This window comes from Nothobranchius furzeri, chromosome 9 (genome assembly GCF_043380555.1).
Source record: "Nothobranchius furzeri strain GRZ-AD chromosome 9, NfurGRZ-RIMD1, whole genome shotgun sequence".
Classification (NCBI taxonomy): Eukaryota; Metazoa; Chordata; class Actinopteri; order Cyprinodontiformes; family Nothobranchiidae; genus Nothobranchius; species Nothobranchius furzeri.
In genome coordinates, this window is record NC_091749.1 from 52,474,227 (window position 1) to 52,494,829 (window position 20,603).

A 20,603-nucleotide genomic window follows, 5' to 3' on the forward strand; every position below is an offset into this window, starting at 1 on the left:
GTCATCCTGTTAATGTCGCCATCACAGATGAGTCTAGAGTACAGAGCAGGTATCAGTGTCTGGATGAAACCAACCTTTAAGTTTATTTTTATTTCCAGGACAAATCAAACTGAAGAAGTGGGTCTGAAGGCCAGTTTCACCTACAAATATGAAATCACTTTCATGTTGCCTCTAGATTCCCTCTCCTCCTGGATCCCAGCTCTGCTCCTCAGGTCTCGTTTCATTTATGAAAGCAAACACCTCCTGGTTTGACCACACAAAGGTTTCAGAAGTCCCTGCGGGCTTCAGACAGTCAAAGGCCTTTTTACTCAGACAGACTGACTGACGGACGGACACAGGAAGCATTTCCTCTGCAGAAACCGCTCTTTAACATGCAAATGCAGGTGTGTGCGGTCAGTGACTCTGAGGTCAAGTCGGTAACTTTACAAGAGGTTTCTGATTCCTGCCAGGTCTTCATGGTTCATGAGTTAGGACTCAGGTCAGGCTGATCTAAGACGATACTTCAATAACTAAAAGTGTCCACAAGTTTTATTAGAATCCAGCATTTACTCATGTCTGGTTTGCAAAAGAGAAAAAGATCCTCATGCTTAGCTTCGTGCTAAAACCATCCAGAGTCTGTTAACACCCTCTGAGGGTGAGATGAAGGTAGCTCTCCTCCACCACCATCTGCAGCATTTCTGATTGTTCCACGTTTAATTGTCCTGCGGACTTGTTATGATGGAAACATCTGGTTTATTATGGCTTTCCACCAAAAGGTGGGCGATAAGGTTTTTGCCTGTTTGGTGGCTACTTATTTCATGAACCACAGGACAGATTTGAATGAAACCATCCAGCAGGATGAACATTATGAACGGATTTACTCTTGGAGGGTGGGCCATCATCCTGCAGCAGGCTTGGACCCCGCTTAGGTAGAGCCCAAGCATTAATAAGTACTGATTTTTGTGATAATTAGCCTAATGCCAGATGTGGAACCAAACATGTGAATGTACTTACATTTTCAAGATTTATCTGAGATGATAACAAAGTAATCAAGGAATTTGTCCAAAATTATTTGTATTTCAAAACTGATTAAAAACAGTTCTGAAACAACAGAGTGAATATATGTTAATATATTACTGTAACAAGAGGGAACATTTGTAATGTTTTCTTAGAAATAGTTCTCTCTGGCAGAGCAGCTGCCCCCATGTTATTCTATATAACCTCCCTTGATGACAGGCAGCATAACTATGGAGTTATTGAGGTTTTATTTGGAAAAAGGACAAATAAAGAGATAAAACAACTCCCCCAAACCTCTATTTGTCATCAAGGCTGTGCTGAAACGATCTAGTGTTGGATGATATTTTACTTCATCAACATTAGGCTTTATTGTCAGAGATGTATTGTACTTATCTGATTTACCTGCCTTTGTCAGAAATAACAAATAAAATATCTGACCTTGGTTTGTCTGTATAAACCAAATCATGTCAGATTCTACCGATCGTTTTGTGGGGTACCCCAAGGGTCTGTTTTGGGAAAACTGTTGTTTCTTTTGTTTATACACCCTCTTGGACAAATATGTGATTCTTTTCATAATGTCTTTTATCACCTCTATGCAGGTGACATTCAGCTGTACTGCACCTTTAAGGATTCTCAGTTCTATAAACTGTCTGAATTACTAGAGTGTCTTTCAGCTATCACCAGCTGGCTAGAAGATAACTTCTTCCAGTTAAACTTGAAAAGTCTGAATGTCTGATTATTGCCCCTGAGCATGGATCCTCTGATTATTCAACAACTTGGTCATTTATCTGGAGAAACCAGAAGAGCACACATCACTCCTAGTCTAATGTCTCTGCAGTGGTTACTCGTTAACTTTAGAGTTCATTTTAGAATCCTGCCTATAACGTTCAATGCTCTACATGGTCAAGCTCCTCCCTTTATTACTGAATTGTTAGCGCTTTATGCTCCAACCCGAGCCCTCAGGTCCACACACCAGATCCTTCTAGAAGTTCCAAACATCAGATATAAAAGTGGAGGTGATCGCTCCTTCCAGACTGTTGCATCCTGACTTTGGAATGATCTTCCTTTATCCTTATCCAGCATTGACAGTCTCTGGACTCCTTTAAAAAATAGCTAAAGACCCTTTTATTTAAAGCTGCTTTTACCTAAATCTTTTATTTTCTTATTTTTAATTAAAGTTTGTAATCATCTTTCATTTGTTTTATGGTATTTTAGAATTTGTTTACTTTATTTTTCTGGTTTGAATTTATTTCTGTTTTTGAGATCATTATGATTTTATGACTTTATGTTTATTTTGTTTTGATCTATGTGAAGCACTTTGTGATTTTCTGACTGTGGTAAGTGCTATATAAATAAAATTTACTTACTTTGTAAAATCTTAACCTGCAAATTAACTTAAATGCTAGTTTGGCTCTCTGCCACATTCAAAATAAAACAACAAACTACTAAATATAATATTAAACGTATTGTTTCACCCTGCAAAAGTGACAAAGATGCAAATCCAAAACTCAAATGTGTGAGATGCTTCTTGTTGACACAGGGCGGCGCTGTCCTTTGTTAAAAGCCAATTCAGGGGAATTTTAAAGAAAACTGAAACAAAATGTCTTTGATGTACAACACACGAGAACATTTGTGAATGTTGTTTTTCTAGCTGAGACGCTTAAAGGCAGACCAGGCCTTCCTCTTCTGCTTGACCCCGCCCACTCTGAGCCCACCTGCGCATATTTTATGCTAATGAGCAGGTGCAGCGGTTCTTGAGGCATGCAGCGGGCGCCTCGGTGCAAAGACGGATGGAGCAACGCGGGCAGCAGAGGGAGTGCAGCCGGACGCTCTTCACCAGGTGATGCTGTCCAAACCAGACTGACTGCGGATCACGAATGGATCCCGACTTTTTTAGGCGGACCTGGAAGAGGCCGTTTCACTTCTTAACTTTGTTTCTTATCCTAATTTATCAAGGTGAGTCTGTCACCTGCAGCTTGGAGAGGCGCGCGCGACTCTGAACGCGCTGCAGCCGGAGGAGGGAGCCTGGTTTAGGACCGTAGAAAATAATGAAGCAAATGACGTCAAACTAAGTTAGCGTTAAGGCTGCTTATTTAAAGTCCGTTATTTTTGTAAAGTTAATATTTTTACCTATTTATTTACATGATGACAATTGTGTTGAAATTTCTCTGATTTCAGTGCATCTTTCCTGGGGTGTTACAAGAGGAAACGCCTCCAACTGGGATGAATTTAATAAGTGAGTTACGATTTAGATTTAAACAGCACACATTTACAGAATCTTGTTGAGATTTATGGATGAACATATTCATACTGTAATATATATATTAATCACTATAAACAAAAAACACACCATTTTGACCTATAATAATAACATAACCATGACTTTATTAGCTTATGTCTCAAATGTAAATATTTTATATTTTTGGTCACTTAATCTGAAAATGGAAAGCTGGTTAACGGACCACAGATTTAGTGCCGTAAGTATTTGGCTCACAGATATCTTTTTGGTCAATTTTCTTACTTAAATGCTTAATATCAACAAAACAATTATTAAAATCAGACTAAAACAAAGGAAAGTTTGAAATAATGCACTTTTCAAATGACGATGTTTTATATATAAGACAACCTGTGACCTCTAAACACAACAAGCACAGTCTAAAACTGTTGGATGCAACTACAATAATATATTTATATCTACTCTTTAGAACTCTGTTGCTCCTCTTTAGGGTTTTCCAGCATGAATGGCCTGTTTAAGGTCAAAGGTCAGAGAGCAGAATTCATGATTCTGTCAATAACAACAAATAGTCCGGGTCAGGAAGCAACAAAACCCGAACCGTCACTCTACCACCTCCACACATGGTGGCAGAGGAGTTCATACTCACCCAAAAGCCTCACTCAATTTGCCGCAGTAGTTCAGTCCTTGGGCAAGGCACTTCAGCAGCCTTGCCTGCTGCTGGTGATCAGAGGGACCAGTGGCACCAGTGCTCCGCAGCCTTACTCCTGTGCCCCAGGGAAGCTTTGACAATGATTTAGTTAATCACAACCTATATATGTATGTCGATGATCACAACCAGTGGGTGCATGCGTGTGTGAATGGGTGAATGACTGGTAGTGTTGGGAAGTACTCTAACCCTTAACCCTAACCCCAGTAGAGCCCTAGAAGGTGCTTTAAAAAGACAGACTACCATTTTTGACTGCTGGTATGATTGATTTCTGAAATTCGGATGTAACAAGAAACACGACCTCTGACCTTAACCTTAACCAAGCGGGTATGTGCTACTTTTGATGTTCTGTATTTTTTTGTTCCTAAATTTCTTTAGAAAAAGATGCAAAGTGCTGCTTTTTGAGATCCTTTAGTCTCCTTCATGTTGTCAGACGTGTTCAGTTGAAGTGAACAGGTCTGGTAATCAGGCCTGGTGTGGCTGGTGAGACTGAACTCAATAATGGAATTCATTCAAATTAATACATGATTTAACAAAGGGAGCAGTTACCATTCGTCAGAGTCCAGGTTGATGGATGATTTTCCCCCATAATACAGTATATGAAATCAGTCTGTAATAAGTGCCTTTTGTATTGACCCAAATGATCCTTGTTTGAAACTGAAATGCATGGTGACAAAGTGTGACAAAAAAGCAAAAACAGGAGAAGTAACTGGGCAAATATGTATTCATGGCAAAACAATTAGCTTTTTTTTTGGTTATTGGATGATGTGGATGGTTCCTGTGATGGTGGTGGGTTTGTGGTTTGGGGGGCCAGCAGCAGGAACAAACCTGTCCTTGTTCTCTGTGTCCCAGCAGCGGGAGCAGCAGCATAAAGCAGCAGAAATGGGACACCACTTCCCAAGCAGGGCAGGTAGGCAGCTGCATTGATCACTGATGCTGATGGAACTCACTCGGCCACATATCACTGAGAGATCAACAACACTCATCAGCAGATCCTCACAGAGCTGCTGCTGAGATGGACGGAAACGTGTTTGGTTTATGGCACACAGGCACGATTTCTTATAATCACTGAAGTTTTGTAGGCTTTTTGTAAAATTTCAACATAGATGCCAATCATTAGTCAGTAGAACTTTTATTTGAAATAAATTCAAGTCATGGAAAAATCCATAAAATGAGACCAGTGCTAAAGTGAAGTCATTCCACAGTGACATTTGTTCCTCAGCAGTGGACCTGTGAGGGGAGTCCCAGCAGGCATATTTAGTAGCTGCTCTGTTGTCTCACTCTTCCTCCATCTGAGCCACTATCTGCCTGAATGTGGTCGCCCTTTTGTCTGGCTTCCCTTTGGTCCGAGGAGACATGAGAGTTTGGTCCAAACTGTGGGAGCTCACAAATGAACAAAGCAATTAGTAGCAGCAACAGGTCACAGGCCAAAAAAGCTCATTTACCCCATGTGAGATCTTTCATATCGTGTATGAGCTGCTCCGTTTACAGATCTCTGATAGTGATCAATGATTAATACTTTGTGTTGTATCTTCTTGCTGACCCTTTGCTATCTGCGTTGTCCATGCTCTCTGGGATGAAAGGCTGTTTTCCAGAGTTCAGATATCCATCAGGCTAAAAGTGTTGGGACATGGTGGTCTGGCAGTTTATCAACACAGCTTAAGAGGAGCATATTCCAATCAAATCTGCTCTTGCTTTGCATCATAATTTGTCAAATTGAAGCCACAATTGTTCACTTAACTCTCAAGAAGGATCACTGCAAAAGCTCATGGCCACCTGAATCAAAATATCTGGCAAGTCAATTCATTACTGCCAAAATCCCGCTGTTATAAATATCAAACAGAAACCACCACCATGCTGCAGAGAGAGGATAACCTGGATAAAATAAATATGAAGACATCATCATCGTTCCCCAGAGAGGCTTCACTTTGTCTTCCTTCCACTCGGAGGACTTTTTTTGCCCCCAAATTGGAAAATTGTAACAAGTACTACATTTTAATGTTTATTAAATTATCACTTTATAAATTGACTAATTTCTGATGTATGTTTGATTCCATATTAAATCTATGAATCAATAAAATAAGCTGCATTATAGAACAATAGTTTTGATTCATTTGATTAAGCTTGCCTTCAATTTTCACACACAAACACAAGATTCATCATAAAATATATTAAGGTATTTGGTTGCAGAGAGCTTTGGAACACATTCATTATTGCTGGTCATTTTTGAATGGTTGTAATTGTTGCAAAAATATCTGATGATTTAATCTCTCTCCCCAAAGGGTCTCCACACAACACCAACTTCTTTAGAAACAAACACTTCTGCCTCCAGTAAATCGATGCTCAGTAGGACCACTGTGTCTACCTTGACATCTGCCAAGGTGGAGAGGACACAGGGCGCCTCATGGACCCCCAGCAGTCACCAGTCATCTGCTATCACAGGGGAGTCTAGTCAAACCTCATCAAGATCAATGACTGCAAGCAAACAAATACAAACTGGAACATCACCAAGCAGCACAACTGTATTCAATCAGTCATTAACTGAGACTACACAATCAAGCCAATCCCAAACTGTCCCACTATCAGCTGTACAGTCGTCAACACCCAGCCAACTGCTGGCGAGCACAACTTCACTCAGCCAATCATCAACTGAGACTGCACAATTGAACCAATCACAACCTAACCCAGCTATCCAACCACTGACAACTGCAACATCAACCAGCCAATCAATGGACAGTACGGAACAAAGCAGCAAATCATTAAGCACCAAAACAATGACTAGTATTTTACCAAACAGTTCAACTTCATCTAGTCAGTCATCAACTAATATCATAAAACCTAGACACCTAGTCAGTTCAGAACCAGCCAGCGATCAGAGGACAACCACAGCATCAGTCAGCCAATCAGCTAAAAGCACAATAAAAAAGAGCCAACCAGCAACTTCCATAGAACCGTCTGAGATGTTGTCAACCACGCAAACAGTTACTAGCCAATCGTTAATCGCTGCTTCAACAACCACCCAAACATCTAGCGTCACAGGAAGCAGCCAACTACAATACAGGGAAAAAATAACATCAGACGACAAAACACTACCCAGCCAATCACCAAACAAGGGAACTACAATGAGCCAATCAGCAACAACCACAGAATCAACGATCTTACCAACTGGCATAATAGTACATACCAGTGCATTTTCTACTTCTGTCAAATCATCAGGCCAGTCGTTAGCCACTCAACAGACTTCCAGCTCACCAACAGCTACTGTTACAACAGCTGGGCAAACATTCAACATCACAGAAAGTAAGCAACTATCACAAAGACAAAACACAACTAGCCAAACACCTGACAGCACAGCACCATCCAGACAACCACCAAAAAAAGCAACAGCATTTAGCCAAACATCAATATTCACAAGGTCAATCAGTCCATCAACAGGAAGAACACAGCAAACCAAAACATCAGTAACTTCCGCTAAAACATCAAGTCAGTGGTCAACTGAGAAAACAATATCTAGCCAGTCACCAGCCACCGTTGCAACAGACAGCTTACTACCTGGCATCACAGAAAGTAGCCAACTGTTAAACAGCAAAACAACATCTAGCCAAACAGCCAATGACATAACACCATCCAGCCAATCACCAAACAAGAGAGACGCATTTAGCCAATCACCAACAACTGTTGCATCAATCGATTCATCAACAAGCAGGACAAGGCACTCCAGCAAATCCGCAACTACACCTGAAGCATTAGAGCCTTCATCAGCCACTATTTCTTCAGCAAACCAAGAAATGGTTATCAAAACACCACCTACAACAAACAGCACCACAACAACAGGACAAATGCCAACAACAGCGTCAGCCAGCAGATCACTGCATACAACACAGACCAGCCAGTCTCAGACAACCACGGCTCCATATACTCAGCCATCGACAGCTGCAATAATATCCCAGTCATCTGGAAGTACAACTCTACCCAGGACAATAGATTATAAACAAAACTCCGCAACAACAACCACTAAACCAGTCAGCCCATCCACTGAAATGGAATCAATTCAACATGCCAAAAAGACAAATCCTCTTAGACAATCACAAAAGACAGCAGGGTCAGACATAAAATCATCAGGCAGTTCCTCAATAGCAAATCAAACTCCTCCTACCAAAGGACCAGCCAAAAAGTCTGCATCCAAAAAGCCAACAACTAGCTTATCACCAACAATCTCAACAAGAACAGTGCAGTCTTTTACAAATACGAAACATGGCGGTCTGTCATCAGCCAGCAAGGAACCAGTCAAGACCTTCTATGAACATTCAAGGGAAAGTTCAACAAATACAAGCCAGCTGTCATCCAGTCAAAAATCACTGAGCCAATCATCAAGTGCTTCAAAGACTTCAAGCCCCTCCTCATCCACTACTGCATTTTCTGATCCCTCACCAAGTACTTCTATAACACCTGATCATTCAACGACCTCACAGGACACATCACACAGCCCGGGATCCAGTAACCAATCACTGCCAAAGTTAGTAACCAAAAGCCAATCAGTGAGCAGCTCATTAGCACCACAGCCATCAGCATCTACTTCAACAACATCAGGAAATTCAGTCACTGAAGTCTTTTCATTGGAGGATCGCCCACTGAACGTTTCACTTCTCACCAGACAGGCCAAGGAAGCCCTTAAGTCACTGAAACGGCGAAATCCAGGTGAGGATTTTTAAAGGATACCCCTAAAGGATTTTTTGAGCTTTTCCAACAGGGTCGTAGTTCTATTTAAAAGCTCAAATACAAACATCTCAAGTCAAACTTGGTTAATGGTGTAAGTTGGTTAAATGTCAATAAGCTACTGGTATAATTCTGGTTTTCTTATGGCATTAGGTGGAGTTCATTTAAACTGGTTAGTTTTCTGACAAACTTATCTTTTCAGCACCATACATTTATGTTGTTTACATTCTTGTCCAGTTAAAATATATTATAGAACCTTGAGCACGTTTTAAAGCAATACATATTTAGATAAATGCATATTTGAGGCTACATTTTTATAATTGTGTTGAGAGTGAATGACTGGTTTTGTTGTAAAGTGCCTTGGGGGGTTGTAGAAATGTAGAAGTTGGTATATCAAATACAAGCTATTTACCATTTACCGGTATTAATTTTACAATATAATATTACTACTACTACTACCACTACTACTCACTGTGTGAATCTGTCATGTAAAATGAACCGGTTATAAGAAGATACATTTAAGGCTTTCCTGTCTAATTATCAGCACTTTAATGAATTCATTCATTCATTTGTTCCTCTCAGGGGCGCCGTGTCAGTCTCCCTGCCTGAATGGAGGACAGTGTGTTGGAGAGGAGTCATGTGAATGCAGCTTGTTTCAGGCTACTGGACATAGATGTCAGACAGGTGAACTCTGACGACTCGCCTCTTAAACAGTCTTCTTATCAAGATCCCTATCAGTCAGACCTTAAATACAACTTTATATTTGTAATGTTCCCAGTTCCAAATCCTGGTTTTGAGAGGGAGATGGCCTGTAGGACATGGGGTCAGTACAACTTTGAGACCTTTGATGGCCTCTACTTCTACTTCCCTGGACGCTGCACCTATACATTACTGAGGGACTGTGAGGAAACCACCCAGGCCAGCATCGTGGTCCAGGTTAGGCCAGACACAATTAATCTTTCTGACTCCGAGCTGCCTGGGAGATGCTGGTTTGATGCCACCACAGCCTGCTTCCAGTTGAGAAAAGTTTAGACTTGATGGGAATCTGAGAGTTTCACTTTTAAGCCCGAGGATAAGATTTGTTCTTAATAAGAGTAAAATGGTCATTAGAGTCAATTACCTCTAAATACTGCAATTGCTGCCCTTTCATTGAGCCTGCAACAGAAGGGGACTTTGTTCTGGTGAAATGTGAGGAGATTCTGTAGCTTTGTATTGAACCAAAACAAACTGTATGAATTATTATTATTATTGTTTAATAATAGCAGACCTTAATCTAAACCTTGACGTACTGGTGGGAGTTCAGATCTTCTTTAATGGCCAGCTGGATGAAATGATGTTTATCTGCTTTCAGGATTAAATTTCAGTTAAAAAAGTGCTTCAGTGCTTCAGATCAGAATATTTGATTTCAGATGTCCAAGTAAGCTTTTAAATGCTTTTAGGTCTAAATGATTTGGACAGCGAAGTAAAGGCTGCAGGTTTGTTACATCTATCCATTTATGACCTTTTATAAATGGTTCACATACATTTATTTAATCCCCCTGATTGAAGTAACACCATAGCACTGTGTGTGCTATTTGGGCAGAACTGAACAAAAAAGAACATACAACATTAGATTCCCCAGTATAATTATATTTTATAGTTAACTTGATTAATGGCCAGAAAGACACAAATATTAACTGTAACACATTCTGCTGCTACAGTGTTTTTTCTATCTTTTTGTGAAATTTGCTTTTGATTAGGACTGTATTTTCATGTGTGCAACATGTAGGTTACTTGATGTTTTTCCTGGATCCTAATGTTTACAGGTCCATAATGACCCAAGCTGCAGCTCTGCTCCCTACAGCTGCCAGCGGTCCGTCAGCATCTTCCTGCCATGGGAGGGCGAGATACAACTGCATGCCACTAGTGTTGCCTTCAAAGGCCGAAGGTTAGTGGGTTACCAATGCGCCACATGTTTTATATTCACAAGTAAAAACATGATAGCCATTCGATGGTGGTCTTGTCTGCGTGTTTAGATTGCAGCTGCCTCATCACATACATGACGTGAAGCTGGAGCAGATCTCCCAGTACGTTCTGGTGACTCAGCAGCAGGGCTTCACGCTGGCCTGGGAGGGACACAGCGGCTCTGTCTACATCAAGCTCAGCCCAGAGTTTGTGGGGAGAACCTGTGGATTGTGTGGCAACTTCAACGCAGATGTTCAGGACGACCTGAGGACGAGCTATGGTGAGATCTGTTTTCCTTAGACAGCTGGAAACCAGCTCATGGATCATACTAAACCTGCAACCTCTGTGATTAAATATGAGCAAAATTCATTCTTATGTGGTATTTGGATGCAGAAAAACAAAAATACATTATTTATCAAAATGTTACTTTTCTATTGCTTTTGCATCTTGAGGATACTCCAGAATCCATAAAGTTGCATGCTTTAAAGAACTCTGTTAGGGTTTTCTGAATTAATTAGATTCAGATATCACTTTGGCTCATTTTGATTGCACTTTTGCAGAATCTGCAAAACATCTGAACTATATTTTGACATCATTACACCTTTTACAGTAGTTTTAATATTTTCAGCTGTAGCTTGACATTTTGCTGCTCTTCCAGGTGTGCTGAGTCACGATATAGAGATGTTTGGAAACAGCTGGATGGAGATGGAGCCTCATCAGGACAGATGTTCTGCTGTCCCCTCTGGTTTCGCCTCACCTTGCACTCATGTTGGTGCTCAACTCCTTCAGGTAAGAGATAAAAGCAACAACACATGGAACAATACTCGAACTAGATAAATTGCATTTGTTGCAGAAATGCTGTTTGAATGCTGGATACTGAAACTGGTAGCTGAAGCTGCTAAATTGCTGAACTAAAGCTGAAACTAAGCTAAATTGTTAAAATGAGCTGAATGTATTTGAAGATTTGGAAGCAAAAATCACTAATAAGCTGAAATGTGTAAACAGCTGGTATTTGAGTAGGAATAGTTTAGCAGCATGTGCTTAACAGCATTCAAACAATAAAGGTACTTGTGGGACATTCGAGAGTGAGAGTGATGGGTGAGTGACGGATGAATAAAGGGTGGAAAAACTCTTTCCTTCCTTCCTTCTGGCCGGAACTGACAATCCTTATGTTTGGGGCTGGTTTTTGTCTGAGTCATACAAAAATGGTAAAAGTTATCCAGAAGTGGAGTCACAGGGAAGTAGCTGAATGTCTTGTGACCGCTTTAAATTTTGAAGTCTCTAGGTTGACGAATGCCACAATAGTTAGAGTTCAAACGGCTGAAAAGTTTTTGTGAAAAATCTGAGAATTTGAAGTTTTCTCTTGTATTTCAATGGAACAAAAAATGGCAGAAAAAGATGGATGTCTCAGAAAGTTTAAAAGATTTCAGTAGCAAACGCTCGCAAATGCTGAATGAACTGAACGTTTTGATACCAAATTGGCTGTAATAACTGAAGAATTGCGGAAGCAGTAAAGTGGCAAACAACGTACTGAGGCTGAAACCGGAAAACAATTGTTTGAATGCTTAACAGCGTAGCAGGATTCAGACCGTTTGAAACAAATGCTGTTGTGTGTTTTCTGGCTGCAGACAGTGGAGGAGGAGTGTGCAAAGCTGCTGGAGTCGCCTTTTCAGAGCTGCCATGACTTTGTGAGCCCGCTGTCCTTCATGGCCAGCTGCTTCAATGACCTCTGCATGTAAGAATAAGTGATCAACATCTAACTTCATTTTGTCCTAATGGGCAGACAGGATGTGTGTCAAATCAAAGTTCTGATGTACTGTGAACCACACAACTGTAATAATAACCCTTTTTAAGATTATGACACTTTGAGCACAGAGCTTTGTTTAAAGGTATTATGAGGAGGTTTGTAGCAAATGGGACATTTCTAATTTGTGGAAATGTAACTACAAGAGTTTTTACAAATTTCTAAAATGCTCTGTGAATAACATGTTTCACAGTCTCAATATTTATTTGTGTCCAAGTTCTACACATTTGCCAGCTAAAACCCTTTATTTGCCGCCCTGCTGGCTCAGTGGATTGTTGTTTTTCTGTGCGCTACGTAGTTGGTTCAGTCCAGTGAACCAGGCTGTGTAACCACTCTTCCCCATGCTCCGCTCGACAAGTCCTTTTCTGCCTTTTCACTCTGTTGAAGGTCGGGTCCCAGCGGCGATGTGGTATGCCAGGTGTTCAGTGAGTACGCCCGAGCCTGTGCCCACTCTGACCACCCGCTGCACAACTGGAGGCAGTACATTCCTCAGTGTGGTACGCTCTTTCAGCTGATTCAAACCTCATGCTGCCAAATGCAACAAATTTCATTATACTCATTAAATTTTTGTTTCATGCATAAAATATGGTCCTCTGTCAGTCATGTTGGAGCATCTATGTTATTGATTTACCTGTCAAAACTATCCAGATTTACACCTAAACATTATTTTCAGTCAAGGTTGAACGTTTTTGTGTTTTACTTTTTGTGACCAGTGAAGCAATGTCCTCCGGGGCTGCAGTACAGAGAATGCATCAGCTGCTGTCCAGAATCCTGCAACCTGGAGCAAACATGCATCGACAGCAAGCTGGCCTGCCTGGATGGATGCTACTGTCCAGATGGTGAGTTCTAGCCAAGAAATCGTGACAAACCGTAGCAGAAGGTCAAGCCAATGTAGCCTCAGCAGGTCTGCCTTTGGTCAGAAAAGTTTTGTTTCTTGCCAATCACAACAGTCTACATTTGTTAGGTGGGTTTAGCACCAGAGCTCCAACTGAGAAAACTACAAAGGTAGCATGGACTCAGGAAGGGTGCTCATTTGAAACGGCTTTGGCATCAACTTTGAACGATTTAGACTTGGTTTTATCTTCGAAACAAGAGCAGATAGAGGTACTTAAGTAATTCATTTTGTTTTTGTTCTGTCTGACATCTGTAGTGATGAACACATAATGTTGTTCATTGCTCTGATTGGTCCAAGCACTGTCTAACTGAGCAGAGACAGTTTTAGAGATGACCGTATTTTTCGCCTCATGACTGGGTGGTTTTAATGGCTCATGGTCAGACTATGTTTGCTTAGGCTACATAGGCTGGCTTGGCAGGCTAGATGTCCTCTTATTCAGGTTAGTTATTACAGGTAGACAACTAAAAGTATACTGTATACTGTATTCTATTCAAGGTTTGGTTTGTTTTACCTTCACATAGACCATCTTAAACAATCACTGCAAATAATGAGCTGTCTTTCTCGTAGACTTGCAGAATGTCTTCATTTATCTTTTTTCACAAAATGTCTTGTTTAAATTAAGTTTAATTTGATTCACCAGGATGTTTAGAGATTAGATGTTTTTTTATGATTCCTAAACAGAACTGGTGTGGAACATCGACATATGAAAATATGGACATTGCTCTGCCAGGGGGCAGGTTGAAGCCAAAAACGGGAGGTTCCACCACTGATTTTTTTGACCAAGTCCACGCCCAGACAATCCAAAAATGGGAAGATAGGTGGAGCTGAGAATGGGGCAGTTACGTTTGGAACAGGGTTGGAGCAAATGAACCCAATCTAGCTACTAGATAACTTAGCTAACCCAAAAGATAAGCATGGCACCGGGGACCACGGGTAACCGCACAGCCGACCTGCTTCAGTGTGAGGCTGTAGTCATGCTGGTAACCTGTGGGGATCTAAAGCCGGGCGTACACTGTGCGACTTTTTCACTTTTTTGAGCCGATTTTCCAGTCGTGCGAGAAGCCACGACATCGGGGCGAGTTTTGCGCCGAGCGGTCGTGTAGTGTACAGGGGGTTACGAGAGGCGATTAACACCACGTGACCAGCCGCCGATCAGCAGTCGTGAGGTCGCAGGGACTTCTGGTGTGTTTAATATTTCGCTCGTCCCTCGTGAGGGTATCGCACTGTTGAAGCGGCGCTGCGAGCAACTGCGAGCAGCTACGATCCAAAAAGTATCAGAACCGCTCACGGCGCCGGCCGGTCGCTCGCTATTTCCCTAATAACACACGTTGTTCGTTTTTGTTTCTACACTTTTTTTTACTCACAAAGATTGTCAAGAAAGCGTGTTTGTCATGTTCATGTCAAATTAAACTGATCACAAAACACAGATTCACTTTCTTTATTTCGTTTTCCTCATCCAACCCCCATAAATCTCTGTGTGTCCTCCTGCAGCACTCCCGAAGGACAACAGGCAAAACAAAAAAGTCTGACGTGTTGAGTAAAAACTGCTATTTTTAGCACATTTTTAGGGCCGACGTGTTGCTACCAGACGTACAGTGTGAGCAGTCAGGTCGCATGCGAGAACTGGGTCGTACAGTGTGAGCACACGACTCGTGAGATCTGCTCTGCGAGGAAGTCGTACAGTTTGAGCTGAAGCTGAATGCTGCGAGTGAAAAAGTCGCACAGTGTACGCCCGGCTTAATATGGACCAGGACTGTGAAATTCCAACAGAGCTAGAGTGCCGCGACTGGGAACCCTGGCCTTACAAATCAGCTCAAATTCTCCACTGTTGGAGATCAGCGGGATATTAGCTACATGCTAACCCAAAGCTAACAGAGTTTTTCCAGGCATTTTTAGCAAGAAAGACGTGGTAGAACGACTCCAACATGAAGGCACCTCTGGCCTGCTCAGTAACAAAATCAAAACTTGGTAAGCTGACCGAGGATATTGGGCTTGGGGCTTTACCCAGCTAGTAGCAGGGACCTCGATCACTAGGCTGTCCACGTCAGAGCCGGGCGAAGCCGGGGCCAAACGGAAAAGCATGGGGTCCTGCTGCAAAACTGCAGCGTCTCCCAGGAGATGTTGTAGGAGCTTCACGCGCCGTTCGAGCGTGGGACGGCGGAGTCGGCGACAGAACTTGCACGCCTCCGGGTCCACAAGCGCTCTTCTGGCGTGGAGAATTCCCAGGCACACCGGGCATGCTTCGTGCAGGTCTTTCTCTTGAAGAGAGAATCCACAGCCCTGGGGACATGGGCGCGAAGCGGCTTTCCGTGAAGCGACGTCCGATACGATGCTCATTGCGAGACACACAGCGGAGCGAAATTGGAGAAGCTGAAGAGCCAAAAAAGATAGCGCTCAGTGGGCGGGAATGCTAGCCAGAAGGCAGTAGAGCGAGCGGTTAAGCTATTTTTCAGTAATGCAGCAAGTTGTCAGATGTGTTCTCAGCAAGGTGATGAGCGTAAGAACTGAGTAATGATGACAGTGACGCGGGTGCTTATAAGTAAAGGGTGGGGCCTCGATGCAGCGTCACTTTCATTTGCCTTACAGGCGTGATTAAATGTGTCTTCAGCCAGGCCACACGAGGGCGTGATGTCCCACAGTACCTTCGATGTACAGAGTGAATCGACTGAAGGGAACTCAGTATGGTGTCTGTTTCCCCAGGTCTAATTTACGAGGATGGAGGCTGTGTGATGCCTGCTGACTGTCCCTGTGAGTACCACGGCATGTTTTATCCATCTGGACAAATGCTGCAGGAAGAATGCAACAACTGGTGAGTTATTTTTACAGCTTTTCTTTCATCTGCTGTGTGTTCGAACCAAGACTGCACCGATTCTTCAGCTGGTTCTTCTCTCATCAAGGCATGTTGGCCTAAATCCCTAAAGTTATTGTGTGTCTGAGAGAGGAAAGGATTTACCAAAGAGAAGCAAAAAGTGTAAAAATAACTTTGCTTTTCACAAGGCAGCAAGAGAATCTAATCCAACCGGATGAAGTAGTTTGTGAGTGCAGATTTGCACAATTTGTACAGAGGAAAAAGTCAGAAAACATGTAATTTTCCATGTTTTATAGATGATTATCCCACCTACTTCATATTGAGCTACCCCTCCACCCCCTACACACACACACACACACACACACACACACACACACACACACACACACACACACACACACACACACACACACACACACACACACACACACACACACACACACACACACACACACACACACACACACACACACACACACACACCACTTGAACACACACACACACACACACACACACTTGAACACACACACCAGCATATAAAGAACCCAGATATGTTCCTGCCGATTTGATGCAGTCCCTTTAATTTCCTCAGATCTGTCCACCTGGGCTCGGTGAGTCCAGGATCTGTCAGTGATGCTGCTATTAGCTCAGCCTTTCATGTTTCCAGAACCACCTGTGGACGCCTCTGCTTTCTGTTTCAGCACATGTGTGGGTGGAGTGTGGAACTGCACTGAGTACAGCTGCCCAGGTTTGTGCTTTTTCTCTGTGAGATATCACATTTTGACTCCCATCTGGAAATCTCTAAATGCTGTTGGATCCAAACAGAATCAGATTTAAATGTCACTAACTTACTGGATTTAGCGCTGCAGCAGCTGCAAACGGTGGAAGGATTTTTAATAGGGTCAAATCTATAAAAGGTACATTTTCTTTTCCAGTAAATAAGTAATAAACGGGGAACAATGGTTCTTAGTTTGGCTGAAGGTTTTATTTTGAAGTGTTTTTTTTTCAGTTTGGGGCTACAGATGAAGTATTAGAGGCAAATGGGCTTGATAGACATTAGACGAAAGGATGGATAATCAATTGGCCAGAAATACACAAATATAATCTACTCTAGTAGCTGGGAAAAAATCTGTAAATAAATCAGGACATAAAGGCTTGGGCAGCTGGTCAAAAGGGGGATATTTACCATTTCAAACGTATTTTTTAGATAATTTTATATCTTTCACAGACATTCTCAACTTTTTACATTTATTTATTTTTTTTATTAAGAATAAAAGTCATTTGATCATCAAACTCACCAAAAATAAAGAAATGATAAATGTTGGCCACACGTGAGGATTTTATAGTAAAACTCTCATGGATATGATTTACATTTTAAAGCTTGAGCCCCGTAAAGTTTCATTATGTCACATTAGAAGTAAAATGGAGTTACTGGTATTGGTAGAAGATGTTGTCACAAATCCTCTGTGCCATGAGCTTGGGCGTGCTTGCACTTTGCAACATCACTACTAAATGTCACTAAACGTTGCATAACATTCCAGTTCAGTAACAGAGTCCCTAGAATGAAGAACACAAACATTCAGTGAGGAAAACAAATTGTTTCTAAACGTTTTGTTGAATTGGTGAGACGTGTGTTTCCTCATAGGCGAGTGCTCGGTGACAGGTGATATGTATTTCCAGTCCTTTGATGGAAGGATCTTCACCTTTCCTGCTACGTGTCAGTACGTCCTCGCCAAAAGTCGCAGCTCGGGGAAATTCACCGTCACCATCCAGAATGCCCCCTGTGGAACTGTGAGTTACTCCTAACACGTTGTTTCTTTATGTCCTGTCACGTTAGCTGCAGGAGTCAAACTGTTGGGTTGGCTTGGGTTACAGGTTCCTGCAATTTGTCTTTCATGTAGATGATATCAAAATTTAAGTGTTCAATAATCCCCGCTGAGTCCAGGTGGATTTTGTTCAGCGGTAAGAGCAGATAATGAACAAAAAGTGACAAAAGACTGAAGGCTTCTTCTTCTCTCCACCTGCCATCAGTTTCCCAGCCAGGACGGAGGTTGGAGGGGGGGGGGGGGGGGGGGGTATAAGATGTCCCACTCATCAGAGCAGAGGCCTGAGACCTCTAGCAGCCAACTGAGCAGGATTACCTTATCTGGCCTGACTGACAGAGCTGTTGGGTGGCTTTGTAGTCAGCACGGAGGTGGGGGGGCCTGGACAGAGAGAAGGTTATACAGAAAAAAGGAGGTGAATGATGGGAAGAGAAGGAGATGTGGGAAGTGTGTGCTAAAACCTTTCGGCTGTGGGAGTCTGCCACTCATGAAAGAAACGATTCATAGAGGCAGATCGGTAGCTGTCAGCAACGGCCAGGACTGTTTGGGTTTAAGATCAGAGCAGTGATGAAGCCAAAGTCCGTCAGTGTGTGAGTAAATATTCACACTGGATTCTCATTCATCCTTGCCTGGCAAACCATCCTAAATATGTAAATATATATTCTGGCCACGGTCCATTCATGGCTCTCAGTCATGGGGTGGGATCTATGGTTGTCTTTCAAACGGTCTCTGCATGCTATTGGATAACAAACAACGTGACATACTCACCGCTACGGTTGTTTAAAGGATGGGTAGTTTACATCTTACTTATGAACCATAAAATGTGAGATTCCATAGAAATATGAAATATCAATCTGATGGATCTTTCAATATTTTAACCAGAAGATCAGAACTTTTTATTGCAGGGATTACTTGACACTTCGCATTAACTCCAAGGAAAGAAAGAGAGTCAGGTTTATAATAGTTAAGGAATTTATTTCTACAAAATTTAAACAGGACTAACTTTAACACCCTGTGTACTGATGAACTAAGGTGGAGTAAGACGTGAGATGATGGTGTGTGTGGAATGTTGTTATCAGAACCAGCGGATCCAGAGATGCGTTTAGTTCTGAGTGGGAGTGAATGTTTCACTCTAAACTTTAGTTGGAGATTAATAACACACATGAAATGCCATCCGTCGGTCTATGTACCCCAGGGGAAGCCTCCATTTAGATCTAGAATACCAAGGTCCTCTTGAACCCTCCTTGGAACCAAATCTGGTAGAGAAGCAGCGGTGCCTACCAAACTAGTCTTGGAATGCTTCCAGGTCACGACAGGTTCATTGGCGTCAGCGAGACCATGAAGGGGTCATGAGGTTCAGCTTTTATTCTGAAGGAACCGTTGCGGTCAGGTGTAACTTGGAACAGATTTTATCCAGCTTGCCGAGGTTCTTTTTGGCTGAACAGGAAGTCCGGATGGCCTGTCCGAGACTTCTCTAGAACGCTTTGAACTAAAGAAAAGGTGGCGTGGAATAGTTTTTATAATTGTCATATTTTGGTTTACTGGAGAATCAGAATTTGACATGCAAAAGAGGGTTTATACAAACACCACAGAAAACCACACCTTGTGTCAGAAACGAAGGTTTTGATTGGATCAAACAAAAGGAAATGTGTCGTGTGGCTTAAGCATTACGTGTCATTAGTGTCTAGTGCAAATATCCAAGATTATAATAACTTGTAAAATACTACTGATCACAGGATTATAATGTCAAGTAATAACATTGTCATTTCACAGATTGATTGAACATTGGGCTCACATTATTATTGGTAATAATAAAGTTGTTTGATTATGTATTTATCAAAAGAGTTCTTCATCTTTGCCTTGAGCTGTAACAGAGGTGAAGCAGTTCAGATGCAGAGGGCATGAAAGACTTTGGCCAATATCTCATGTAGATTAGGCCTGTGTCAGAGACTTTATGTCTCTGCTCGAGCAGACGCAGCAGAGCATGACCTTTAGGTCAAAAACAGGACATTCATGACGCTACAGCTGCCAGTCAACGAGGCAGTTCACCATACTTTGATAAAGAAGATGCAAATACATCCTTTTTCTAAATAAACTTAACTACCTCTATGTGCTCTTAAGTCAGAGAAAGCCCAGGTCAAAACAGGCCAAAGCTGATGCCAAAACTGTTTTCAAACGAGCCGTCACCATTTTTGTTTCTGTAAGAGAGAGTGGTGAAGAAGGTCATACAAAAGCCAGCCTGAACAAGTGAGTCTTCAGCTGTTTTTTAAAGGAGACCACTGAGTCCACTGATCTCAGGCTCAGGGGGAGAGAGTTCCAGAGTCTGGGGGCCACAGCAGCAAATGATCTGTCACCTTTGGTCTTTAGCCTGGTGCTGCACAACCAGTAGGCTTTGATCACTGGACCTCAGGGACCTGCTGGGGGTGTAGGGACTAAGAAGATCACCAATGTAAGATGGTGCTTGTCCATGTAAGGCCCTATAGACCAGAACCAGGATCTTGAAATGAACCCTGACGTTGACTGGCAGCCAATGAAGCTGGGGGAGAAGTGGGGTGATGTAGGTGTGTTTGGAGGACTTGGTCAGAAGACGAGCACAGGCATTCTGAACCACCTGTAGACGGTTCAGGGAGGTTCTGCTCAGACACGTGAAAAGAGAGTTACAGTAGTCTAAGCG

The 20,603-nt window shown here is 42.2% G+C and overlaps 2 protein-coding genes across 2 annotated transcripts in view; both read left to right on the forward strand.

The window, feature by feature from the left end:
- The first annotated feature begins 2,801 nt into the window (after positions 1-2,801).
- LOC139071645 (serine-rich adhesin for platelets-like) lies at positions 2,802-9,349 on the forward strand. Its single transcript, XM_070554438.1, has 5 exons — positions 2,802-2,952; positions 3,175-3,232; positions 4,791-4,848; positions 6,221-8,636; positions 9,237-9,349. The coding sequence occupies exons 1-5, from the start codon at positions 2,874-2,876 to the stop codon at positions 9,347-9,349; spliced, it is 2,724 nt and encodes a 907-aa protein (XP_070410539.1). The 5' UTR covers positions 2,802-2,873.
- A 108-nt stretch (positions 9,350-9,457) lies between these two features.
- otog (otogelin) overlaps positions 9,458-20,603 on the forward strand; it is a 59,236-nt gene continuing 48,090 nt past the window's right edge. Inside the window, exons 1-10 of the mRNA XM_054731803.2 lie at positions 9,458-9,590; positions 10,460-10,581; positions 10,670-10,878; positions 11,257-11,387; positions 12,227-12,333; positions 12,790-12,899; positions 13,116-13,241; positions 15,998-16,106; positions 16,808-16,854; positions 17,752-17,897. Coding sequence (XP_054587778.2) covers positions 9,459-9,590; positions 10,460-10,581; positions 10,670-10,878; positions 11,257-11,387; positions 12,227-12,333; positions 12,790-12,899; positions 13,116-13,241; positions 15,998-16,106; positions 16,808-16,854; positions 17,752-17,897 — 1,239 coding nt within the window. The 5' untranslated portion in view covers position 9,458. The remainder of the gene's footprint in view (positions 9,591-10,459; positions 10,582-10,669; positions 10,879-11,256; positions 11,388-12,226; positions 12,334-12,789; positions 12,900-13,115; positions 13,242-15,997; positions 16,107-16,807; positions 16,855-17,751; positions 17,898-20,603) is intronic.

Excerpts from the sequence above, each read along its gene's own strand:
- LOC139071645 (XM_070554438.1), top strand. The coding sequence starts at position 2,874 with ATGGATCCCGACTTTTTTAGGCGGACCTGGAAGAGGCCGTTTCACTTC. Across the intron at positions 3,233-4,790 it reads AACTGGGATGAATTTAATAA|CAGCGGGAGCAGCAGCATAA; the intron begins GTGAGTTACGAT and ends TCTGTGTCCCAG. Across the intron at positions 4,849-6,220 it reads CCACTTCCCAAGCAGGGCAG|GGTCTCCACACAACACCAAC; the intron begins GTAGGCAGCTGC and ends CTCTCCCCAAAG.